This window comes from Corapipo altera, unplaced genomic scaffold (assembly GCF_003945725.1).
Source record: "Corapipo altera isolate COAL_440 unplaced genomic scaffold, ASM394572v1 51, whole genome shotgun sequence".
Taxonomy (NCBI): Eukaryota; Metazoa; Chordata; class Aves; order Passeriformes; family Pipridae; genus Corapipo; species Corapipo altera.
In genome coordinates this window covers 9,658,250-9,669,988 of record NW_020884892.1, presented here as the reverse complement: position 1 = coordinate 9,669,988, position 11,739 = coordinate 9,658,250, and the positions used below count along the sequence as shown (strand labels likewise).

Here is an 11,739-nt window from a genome sequence, read left to right as displayed (position 1 = left end):
TGAGGAATGCCAACTGTTGGCTAGCTACCTTCATCTCACTTAACTTCAGCCATGCTAAGGTAAAACTCACGTATTCATATCTAAAATAGGCACCAACTTCTAAAATTGATCCTATATCTGAAAGAAGAAATCAATCTACTTCCTGGGGGTTACCTTAGAGGGATGTCTTTCCTCCTTACTGTCAGGATTTCAAAGTCTGCACATGCTGTCCCACCTCTTAGAGAAGCCACTTAGTCTTCATGACCAATCTCCCTTGGGAGGGAGGGTCAAGACAGCCTAATCTTTTGCTAGACCTGATGTCCTCTAGCAGTCTGTACATTAAAAACAAGATATAAACATCTAACCAGGTTATTTTGTGTAGCTTTTTACTGGCTCTTGACTGAAACATGATCCTTCAAGGTTATGTTAATTAACCATTTTTTTGTGTGACACCAGGCTTGGAATGACTGATACCCCATTCCCTCCTCTCAGGATAACTGTAAGAAATTTCATTGTGAACATATAGAACAAATTAAAAATGGGATATCAGTGTGCAAAGGCCAACATGGTTGTCTATAATCATTAAATAATCCAGTATAGGAAATTGCACTGACCTACATTTTCCAAGTTGCAGGACTGCAAGGAAAGATACAGATTTCAGGCAGTTCCACAAACACCCTGTCATGATACCTTGTCACTGCACAAAAACAGCTTCTTCTCCCTCTTCCACCTCTTTTATTCGTGTTTCAAGCTGCCAAGGTCTACTCCACCTTGATGTCAGCTCTGGTGCTTGTTGCACCCTATGACCATCTGCACAGCTCTGCTCACTGGCTCAGAAGAAATTCTCCACTTTCTGCTATACTTCTGCCTATTTAGTGAATTGAATTGCAGCAAGCAGGGGTCCTAAAACTGGGAAAACTAGCATAAGACGCATTGCAGATTGTGCTGCCAGAGCCTGGAGGAACAGTGTATCTCCTTTTAGCGGCAGCGAATGGCTGAAATTAGCCAAACCCAGGTGACAGAGACAATGACTTACCCAGAAATGGTTTGCCATGTACATTCACAAGATATTGTCTTTCTTTCAGTCATGTGATAAAGTGCTTGATAAAAATTATTCTGTACATTCATTGTGCTAAAGATAAGGTCAGATGAGATGGTTGTTTCAATTCCCTTTTTGCTTCCAGTTCTGTGAATCTGTACTTTGTATATTTGTAGTATGAGTGGTATTAGAGGCTCTTTGCAAGTATTCAGATTAAATGCATGTCCTCCAAATTCACAGAAAGTAATCTCAAGATGTAGTGCTTACAGTCCTAAGGTGTTCTCTCTCCCTGGCCCATTCCACGAACGAAACAAAGGCAGATGGAATTTTTCCCCCTTTGTCATCCATGGATCTCTAGTTGTCTTTGAGACCCACAAAGGTGCTCATTAAAAGGACTCCACTGTATTGAACCAAAGGTCCATCTAGTCCTGAATTGATCTCAGTGTCTATAAACAGATGCATAGGGAACAGCAGGGAAAGCATATATGAAATGTCATACAAGTGACATCTGTGTAGCCTTGTGAGGCAAATATTTTAAGAACAGAGAATTTCCTGAGCTGGAGGTGGCTGCTGTCTGCTTAGTAACACCCTGTAGATTTGTTTTCCAAGTATTTTTTTCCTTGATTCCAAGTCCGTTCTTTGACATCCAGAGCCCCTTTTGGTAAAAAATACCGCAAGTCTACTATGGGCCGTGCAAAGAATCACCTTCTTCTTGTTGTCTGCAGTCTAATTACTACCAGGTTCACCTGATTCCCTTTTACTTCCTCTTGTGGTTGTGAAATTATCGTTTTGGTCTTGATTCGATGACAGTATTGCAAGTACTTTAGCAGAAGCAATTTCTATGCACACAGAGTATGTGCAGGCAGAAATAAAGGCTGTGAGTAGACAATCAAGATATTGCATGTGTTTGTAAATGAAAACCATGGTTGAACCACCGCAGATGATGGTTCCTCTTGATTTTTTTTTTTTTTTTTTGGAAAAAGACTGGGGTTTTTTTACCCCATCAAAAATGTTGACAAACAGTGTTCATGATCTTGCAATTTACTTCCCATTGCCCGGACTAAGTGTTCTTCTACCCTCAAGAATTCTGCATCCTCTGTCACCTGGAGACAAAGAGTCGAGGTGAGCAGGGGACCAGCGCCTGAAAATAACCCCTGGGTAGCAGATAAGCAGAAATCCAGACAGCAGGAGGACAGTAGCAGTTTTTTAGGGTGAAGCCCCAGACTACCAGCTCCTTTTCTGCGACCTGCCCCGTGCTGCATCTCTAAGGGTCACTGCCAAGGCGCATCCCGGAGTACCTCGGCGGGCGGCAGCGGCATCCCCGCCCGCGTAGCCGGCTCGGCTTCTCCCGAGCGCTGCCCCTCCGTGCAGTGTGTGCTCCCGGCAGCCCCGTGCCAGAGGGAGGCCCGGGGACTTTGCACCCACGGGAAGGGAACCACGGGTGGGGAGCACAGCCGCCTCCTGCGTCCCCGGCCGGGCTGGAGGAGAGGGAGCGGCGCGGCAGCAGCCGCCTGTCTCGCAGCCCCCAGCGGGGATCCGGCCCTTTCCCGCGGGGGCAGCGCCGACCCTGCCGTGTGATAGCCGGGGGGGGACGCTGCTGCCTCGGCGAGCCCGGCTGCGGCGGCGGCGGCTGCAGCCATGTGTTTCTCCGCCTGCCAGTGACACAATAACACGGGAAGCGGCAGGAGGGATCCGAGCCTGCCGAGGGGAAAGTGACCTGACCCGCTCAGGTGAGCCGAAGCGGCGGGGGGTGGCAGTCGCTGCCTCCCACCCCTGGACGAGCTCTGCGGCCGCCGGGGCCGGGCAGGAGGAGCCCCGGAGCTGCCGGCGGGGGCGGCGCGTCCGGGGGCGGCGGGTGCCCGGTGTCCCCTCACCCGGCGGTGCTGTGCCCGCAGGCCGGCGGCGATGGAGGAGGGCATGAGCAGCATGCAGCAGAAAGCGGCGGAGCTGGAGCACATGGCCGAGGTCCTGCTCACCGGCGAGCAGCTCCGGTAAGCGGTGCCTTCCTCCCGCTTTGCCGGGGACGAGTACCCGGGGTTAGCAGCAGCCCCGCTGACGGCGAGGCTGGGGAGGGGGGATTGCGGGTCGGAGGACGAGGGTCTGTCCCCGCGGGCTTTCCTTGCACCGGAGCACCTGCCCTGCTTCCATCGCGTCCCGGGGCTCCGGCCCCGCTTCCAGCAGCGAGCAGGACAAGGGGGCCGCAGCCAGTGCTGTGAGCCCAGGGAGGTAAAGCACCGCCCAGAGCGCTTCTGCCTTGAGCACCTTTGCTTCCCTGTGTGGAACGGGAGGCGGCTGGGGAGAGGCTGCTGCGTCACTAAAGGCATCAAGCGATGCAGAAGGAGTGTGGCGTCTTTAAAGATTAAAACCCCCGAAGAAACCATAAGCGATAAAGTGTCTGAGCACCCCACAGGGAGCCCAGCCGAGCGTAAGGCACCGCTCCCGCACAGCCCCGGTGCGGACCGGCGCTGGCAGCGGCGCCGGGCGCTGACCTCGCAGAGCTGCGCCTTACTCCGAGGGCTTGTTTTTATTTTGGATCAGCTGGTCCCAGCAGATGGAAGGGGATCCCTACTGTCAGTGCCAGCAGTAATTAACAGTGCTTTGTGACTGGAGTTGTGTGCAGCACAGGAACCTTGAACAAAAATGCCTGACTCAGTTAATTTTTAACTTGTGTGATGTATTTAGTGTGCCGGCTGTACCCATACACTAGAGCGGAGAAAAATAAATTTTAATGCTTTCAGTTTGGTGATGCAACATCTTGTGATTGAGGAAGAAATTTCCCATTATATTATGTTGTATGATTAACTAGAAGGAGATTGCAAAAATATTTTCCTAGTAGTTTTTACTTGAATATTTTTTGCCTTTTTGCTCTACTTTTTCAAAATCTTTTTGCTCAAATGCCTGACAAACACTGCAAAGTGATAGAAATGTTTCTTGATTTGGGAGGTGCCATCATTGCTGCTAGTACAGACACTGTTACTGTTGCATTCATGAGATAAGGAACATTGACAGCTTGTAATACCCCTGGTTGGGAAGTAAATGTTGTTTTGATGCTCTGGCTCCGGTACACACCAGTGTCTGCTCCAAGCTTGAGATTTGGCTTCAAAGTAGCCTGAAGTGAAACCTAGGATGACAAGAGTGCACTGGCACAGGCTCTGCGTGGTGGACTGGGTGCAAAGTTTTGCATCCAAGTGCCAAATGAGAATCCTGCGGTTCCTAGAAGTTGAAGGATGAAAGTTAATACAAATTTTTTATTGAGATCATATTAATCCTTCTGTATACCTCATAGTTAAATGTAAGAACAAAAACTTTGGAATCTTTCCCTAAGAAGAAGACTGAGGAAACATCAACAAATCTGGGTTCTAGAATTAGCTCACTAGTATCGCAATGAAGGATGATATTTGTTATTTTATTTATTAAGGTAATGAAAAATGGTGCTCTTTTGGAGCAGGGTGATCTGCAGATACAGAATAATTATTTGCCATCCTGTGAGGTTACCTATGGACATTCCTTTTCAAATCTGTAAGATGTGTCCTAAATATGCTGGGACTGTGTGTACATGATCAAGTCAGTGTGCATAATGTCTGGCTACTGCTGAACGGGAGGATCCACTCCTTTTCCTACTCCCCAGTAGTGTAGCCCCATCTCTTCCCTTGTGCCTGCTCATGTACTTTTTGCACTTCTTGAAAACAGATCCAATGTGGTGATCAGGTGGGTAGGTTAGTTTTCTGATCTGCTGACTTCCAGAACCCCCAGAAGATAGGTGGTGGGAATGTGAAGCCAGGACCAAGAACAGGAGGTAGTGGAGAAGAGGCAAAATCTCCCATTTGCGTATCAGTGACTTGTTGAGTGAGCTGGAACTGTATTGTAAAAACTGTCTTATCTTCCCCCAATTTTTTATTAACTTTGTTCTGTTTCTCTGTTGGGACACTCTATGCAAAGAGTTAGTTTTCTTCAGTTCTCTAGACAATAAAAGCCACAAAATAAGTGATAGAAAACTGACCAGTAGACAAGTTTTAGCCAACCCCACTAAGAAGTTTTCCTTTTCCTGTCCTAGATAAGTGTATAATGAAAATGTGGTAGGTTTTCAGGATCAAAGACAAGCTATATCAGCAGCCTCTGGGCAGGCAAACAGATGATAGAAAACCAGCACACACATGCACTCAAGGAAACATACTGTACTCTATTCTTAGTGATGCTTACAACTGCAAGATTAGCCCCCAGCGGGAGTGATGCAGACAGACAGGTGCTTATGTGTGTATTTGGGTGAAAGTGCATGTTATCAAGTGTTGCATACTGCAAGATGAATACATAACTTCGGAGTAAAAGTGTAAGGTGAAACTGTGAGCATGGTGTTACACAAACCCAACCAAATGTAGGTATTTAAAGCACACTTGTACTAGACCAAACAGCATGTGTATCTAAATACTTGCCAGAGCTGCTTAATTTAAATTCCTTACAAAGTTCCTACTGCCGGTCTCGCCCCAGCCTCATGCGTTGCCTCATAGCTCTCGTTCCTGTGGCCTCTTGCACATCTGTCCCTCTCTGGCAAGGACTTGATGTACTGAGGGCTAAAGCTGTTTGAGACGCACCTTGGCAAGCCTGGCTTTGCACACTGGCAATGCCAGTGGTGGGGATGGAAGCCCTGTGTCTCTTTCCCCTCCCTAGGCAAGTGCACACTGGTTAGGGGAAGGAAAGGAAGAGGCCAAAGAGGTTTTTTCCTTCTCCTTGTTCCTGTCCCTTGGTTTCTTGTGATGTGTGTTTCACCTTTGGAGCTCGGGAGCTCTGCCCAGAGGTGTGCTATGTCAGCTGGCACCCAGGAAGCTGGCACCTATGCTGGCATAGGCTATGATGTAAATACTGGTCCATGGGTGGTATATTTTTACATCCAATAGTGTCCTTTGCCTCTATACACAGCAGCTGTCTGAGTAAATGTATAACTCTACCTTTGGTTAACAGAAACATTTTTTTTAAAGTGAGGACTTCTGAAGTTTGAGTCCCGGGAAGCCTTTGAATTTTCAGTGGTACATATCAGAACAGATCCTTTGGCAGTTTCTGCTGCCATGGAGAAAGTAGGAAGAGAAGGCGAGAGCTGGGGTGGGCATGATCAGGCTGTGGGCTTTGCAGGCACTGATGACCCTGCAAGGACAAACTGCAGGGGCTCTGGCTGCCTAAGAGCTCCAACCATCCAAAAACCCAGCTCTTCCTCTGTTCTGCTGCAGATTCAGAGACCCTGTAGCTGCTCAGTGGTGCACTCTCTTTTGAGGAAGAGATGGAAGTAATGAGTATGGAACTGTCCCCTGAAGAAACTGCAAGCAGTGCTTGAGAGGATCATGGGGCTTTCAGCTTCCTTGGAACAGGGAGAGCCCTTTGAAGCCTCCATCCTGCTACATCCCTGCCTGCAAATCCCTGCCTGGTACAACCCTGGGAAATGAATGTCCCTGGGCTTCTTTGGCCTTGCTGGGAGTGCCTGAAGAAAGGTGTCACATCCTTAGTGCTTTGGATAGTCACTGTTAGAAGCGTAATAACGAGAACATAAAACGACACTACTGAAGTTGATAAGAATTTTATCAGAAGCAGAGCAATTCCAAGCTCATTTCCCTCCTCATTGAAGGCAACAGGTTGTGCCCGTTTCAGCACTGTTTGGCAGAAGGATTAAAGCATTATCTCTCGCTGGGTTTGAGTATTAACTTGATTAGAGCTGATCTTGCCCTCTGGCAACCAAAAGCAGTTTCAGTGGGCATGTTTTGATATACATGCTGGCTGCCTGTCTTACAAGTTAGGGGTGTCTGAAATCTTCCTTGTCTGCTAATTGTTTCTCAATGCCAGCTTGTCACCAAAATCTTGTATATCTCCCCAGAGATACATTTCTTGCAGAAAATGTGCCTGGTCATTCAGGGGTCTTCAGCCTTCAGTTGACCAAGCAGCATTATTGAAAGAATGACACTTTTTTTTTCCTTTTTTTTTTTTTTTTTTTTTAATCAGAAATTGCCATTGTAAATACAGTGCAGTTCTATAGTATGTGTAACTTGAATGACACTTAATGTCTCTGCAGACTCTTTATCGCCAGCTTTCACAAGAAGCAACACCTTTCCCAATTCACACGTCTGTTAAATAGTTTATGACATTTGAAGAGACAGAATTCATTAGGATGAGATTTTGTAATCTGCCTGAACCAACCCAATATTGTACTTGCACCTAAGGGGATGATATGTTTTTGTACCCCATGCATCTTTTTCTTGCAACCTCCTTAGTTCTTCACCAGTAATTCCATTTCCCTTAGCCAAGAGATACTGATCGGGTTCAAAACTAGCCCTGAAAAAAGTAGTTTTCAGTTGTCTCACTTGAGAAAGCCCTTGTCTGCTGACTTCTTCAGGGTGGGTAGAACATAGGAAACTGTATAATCAGATTTCTATGGAATAGAGTGCTCCAGGATCCTCTGTTCAAATAATTTAATTTTCATCAATTTGTTTTCCAAACTCAAGTAACCAAAAAATTGGCAATCTTCTCTATGAGGTTCCATCAGAGTGATACACTGAAAGAAAAGTTTTCAAAGTGAAGGTTAGTAAAACTTCCAAATGAAATGCTCTGAAATCAAGGTTTCCCACTAACTCTACCCTATCACAACACTTTCAATTATATATTTTAATTAGTATAAATTATTATAATTCTATAAAAATCATGTATTTCTGAAATTTGTTATTTTTTTTTTTAGAATCTTTGATACTTGATGCATCCTCTCATGTGTTTCAATCTTGCCCGTTTGTACTAATTCTAATGACAAGTCCCATGTATATACATGATTCCTGATCCAGGAATCTCAGTTTCTCATGTTTTCCAGTAAAATTGTGGCTATTCAACATTTCTAGAAATGAAGATGCAGTGCAAGGCAAGCTGCTGTGTGTAGCACGTGCAAGAATATTTTTTACTCATTTTACGTTAGATTAACTGCCTATGAAGAAGTGAAGGAAACTTGTTTCCATGTTGATGGTCATGCAGGGACGGCAGAATGAATATGCCAAAATCAGTCTAAGTTTGCATTTACTTCATGATCCCTGCTTCTATGGGAGTAGTGGCTTTAGGCTGGCACCATGACAGAGAAGTCCTCCTATCACTTGCCATTATTATTTACTATTTGTGTAGCAATAGTGCCTTGGAATCTGAGCTATTTATCAGGTCCCAACAGGGAGCCATTGTATGCTCTGAAGAAGAATGAAGCCCTTGCAACATGAATCTTGGCTGAAGTTGGTAGTGGTTTCTTACAGCACTGATGGGTTCTGGACGGTGACGGATGATCTGTGTGAAGCCACCAAAGTGGGACTCTTAGGATTGGGATTTCTGGTTTGGGAGGTCAGACACTGAGCCCAAGAGTGGCATCCGGAAAGCACAGAGCAAAATAACTCCCAAGTGTGGAGATGCAGAAAGGATACTTTGTGTACCAGGATGGGTAGGGAGCTCTGGATACTGTGTCCAGGAAAGGATCTGCACTTTTCTCCCTCCGAAGTCACATTGGTAAAGTGAGAGAACAGACTGAAGCCAGGAGGAAGGTCAAACAGCTTTCACTATTGGATAGATGGACAAAGACTAGGGAGGAATCAGTATATCTCATTTTAATTGAGGTATTTCTTGTATCTGTAGGCTCCAGTACATTTTGAAGTGTAAAACTCACAGAATTTCAGTGCTTTCTGTGATGTAGAACTTAAAAAAATAAAAGATGATGTCACAGCAGCAAATATTAACCTATCTGCAGTCCATCTAAGTTCTTGATATAGGCTTCTTCATCCTGTCACTAGGTTCCCAGGCACTGAGTGCAGGTTTGGTGGTAGCTCTGGGCTTAGGGTGTGCTCTCAGAAAGAGACATTCCATCCTGAGGCTCCAGATCCTCCTGAGTTTCTGCTTTTTGTTTTCATAACTCTTGTATTGTGGTTCCGTTTACTCTCTTGCCTCTGTCATCCTGGCAGAGCAGACCTGTGTGAGTCCTTTTGCTAACTCAAAGATACCTTTTTTATATGTTCAAGGCCAGTCATCTCTCCAAAATATACTTATGTGGGAAGATGTTAAACTGATGAAGAGCTGGCAAAGGGGATGAAAGGTTGGGGAAGAAGCAAGAGCTAATCAGGTTTGGTTCATGTAGCTGGTCCTTGAAGAACTGTGTTGAGGCTCTAAGTGTTAATAAAGGCAGAAACTACAAAGCTTCAAGTGTCAGCAGAACCACTGACATTTGTTGAGGTAAGGATGCACTTCATGTGTTAATCATGGGTTGGTTTTTTTCCTTAAGCAAGATCAGGACATATAAACCATATATTTTAAGTAATTTTAATGTATAAACCACTGGAATTAAATAGGTGTTTCTGCCTCCTGGTTCCCACCCCTGTCCTTCCCCTCATTGGACTGGCTTAAGCACCTCTGGACCCATCACTATATGGTGACCTGCACTGGGGGAGTGATCAGCAGGGCTTTTGGAAGGCCGGTATTTCAGTTGGGTCAGTTTTACAAACCACATGACCGCATAAAAGCTTTTTCTGAAGAAGTACAGGGGGAGAAGTGGGTGCTGGCTTCCCCCATGTCACTGAAGCACGTACAGTTTAAGGCTGTGGTTTACTGATAGAGCGGATCCAACCGCAGGCTACCTCTGCCCCGCTCTTATCTCTTCCCTTGCACTTCGCACTGGTGTTCATCTGGGATCAGAAGTTCAGGGAACTGAAGCAGCTGAAGCCAAATAAGAAAAATTTAACTTTCTAAACAGGTTCAGCATGAAGTCAGACCAGTGCCAGCACTGGGTGAAGGAGCCAGCAGAAACACATGTCAAGGACAGAGAGAGGGGAATAGTGGCAGCAAACCCACTGCTGGATTTGCTTGGCAATCCCTCCAGGGCTTAATTTGCTGGATTCCCATTTAAAAATTTCAGACTCCAGTAGAAGTCAGACTATAAAAATCATGTTGAGTTTAGATGCCCAATGCACATATTGTTACCGGACAGGAACAGAAACTAAGTTTGCAATTTGCCAAGGCTTTTTCTTTTTCAAGGCTTTTACCTTTACTTCTGCACTCTTATCATGGTATTGTACATGAATGGAGGTACAAATACTGACATTTCATATGTTTTGAAATTTTTACTATGTAATTTATATGACCAGCATATCCCAGTGCTACCAATGTGACAGCACTACTTCAGAATTCAACCCCGACCTAATTATCAGCCTTTTATAGTCTTTATAGTTTGTGTCTTAGCAGTGCCTCAATCCAGTAAATGCATTCAGATCCCAAAGGTGAAGTTCGGAATAATTGTAAAGTGTTCCTGGTTGGGCTTGCTAATTCAGAGCAAATATAGAAGTGGGTTTTCACATAGCAAGGCTGTAATTGCCCATTTCCTTGCAATTGTGTAGGTGAGTACCTGAGCTACTGCAGCTGTGTCACAGGAGTTTGCAGGGAGATGAGAGTTTTTTTGACTTGCCTCGGGGATAGGTCATGCTGTGGGTTTTACAGCGATGTTGAGCTGATCTGTCTGGCTGCTGCTGCAGAAAAGGGCAGCCCAATTCCTTTGGACTGGGGATCCTGCTGCTTGGCTGGTGAGCATCTGAGCTCACGATGAGCAGTCTGGGGAGCTCAGACAGGGTATTGTCATGTCAAAACAGCACCAATGACAGTGTAACGGGTAAGGTCAGCTGGCCTGGGGTCAGGGGGTGGGGAGCTCCACAGACCCCTCCTTTTACTGGAGGACCCCACAGTGAGATTGACTTCTCAGGGAATCAATTTCTGATATTAAAGTACAGCTCTGCCAGTCCAGGAGCCCCTTCTCACCCCTTTCATCCATTCTTTCCCTACCTGACCCTTGTTTACATGTCAGGTGTTTGGTAGAGATCATAGCAATGCTGGGTGAGATTTGGGTGACTCCATCCAGACAGCTCTGTGGCTGTTTGGTTGAAGGTGCCTCCTGTGTTAAGGCAGCAAGCACAGAGATGCTCACTTGAAGATAAAAAACCAAATTACAAAATTGTAACTAAATGGTTGATCAGAACAAAAGCCAACATACCTAAGAGATGGTGATAGCAAAGATGGGAGCTTGAAAGTGAAGTATAGTAATACTGCATTTGATGTGGCAGAAGAGGAGGAGGCAGTAGAAGGAATCAGGGAGATGGACTCTTATTCTGATCAAGAGCTGTGGCAACTATCTCTCCAAGATGATGTTTGTGAAGGACAGCATAGAAGAAGCCTTGAGGTGGAAAATAATAGGGAAGGAGAGCATGGAACAGAACTTGTTCTTGGGGAGAGGTTTAGCTGTCCTGGAAGGGGCATTGTGTGAGGAATCTGTGGAGACCAAGGTTCTTCTGCTGATAAACACCACTATCATATTTATCCTTTACAAGCCTTATGTTCTGTGCCTGGTTTCAGAAGGTTGTCCCACCCCCGGTAACACAGAGGCCATTTAGCATGGTAGCCTTTGACCTGGCATTGTGAAGGTTTGTGTAGGTTTGTTCCCTTGCTTCTCACACTAAGTGCTGTTGCCAAAATGGGTGTTTTCCTAGTGTTTCCATTAGTGTTCAGCTGAGCTGTTGTACAATCTGCTGGCTCTGTGTCTGCACCACTCTCTTGCATATCAGGCCAAATGAGTTTATTGGCAGCTGAAAGAAGTTTTTATGTGTCATATCCATTGCTCTTCACACTGTGGCCCATGTCTTCAAAGCATTGGGGCTTCTTAAAGCAAGCCTGTGTGTTCCTTTGTG

At 45.7% G+C, this 11,739-nt stretch overlaps 1 protein-coding gene across 1 annotated transcript in view; it reads left to right on the top strand.

The window, feature by feature from the left end:
* Positions 1-2,622: 2,622 nt before the first annotated feature.
* DEPTOR (DEP domain containing MTOR interacting protein) overlaps positions 2,623-11,739 on the top strand; it is a 74,102-nt gene continuing 64,985 nt past the window's right edge. The window contains exons 1-2 of the mRNA XM_027645617.1: positions 2,623-2,748; positions 2,914-3,009. Of these exons, the coding sequence (XP_027501418.1) occupies positions 2,924-3,009 (86 nt within the window). The 5' untranslated portion in view covers positions 2,623-2,748; positions 2,914-2,923. The remainder of the gene's footprint in view (positions 2,749-2,913; positions 3,010-11,739) is intronic.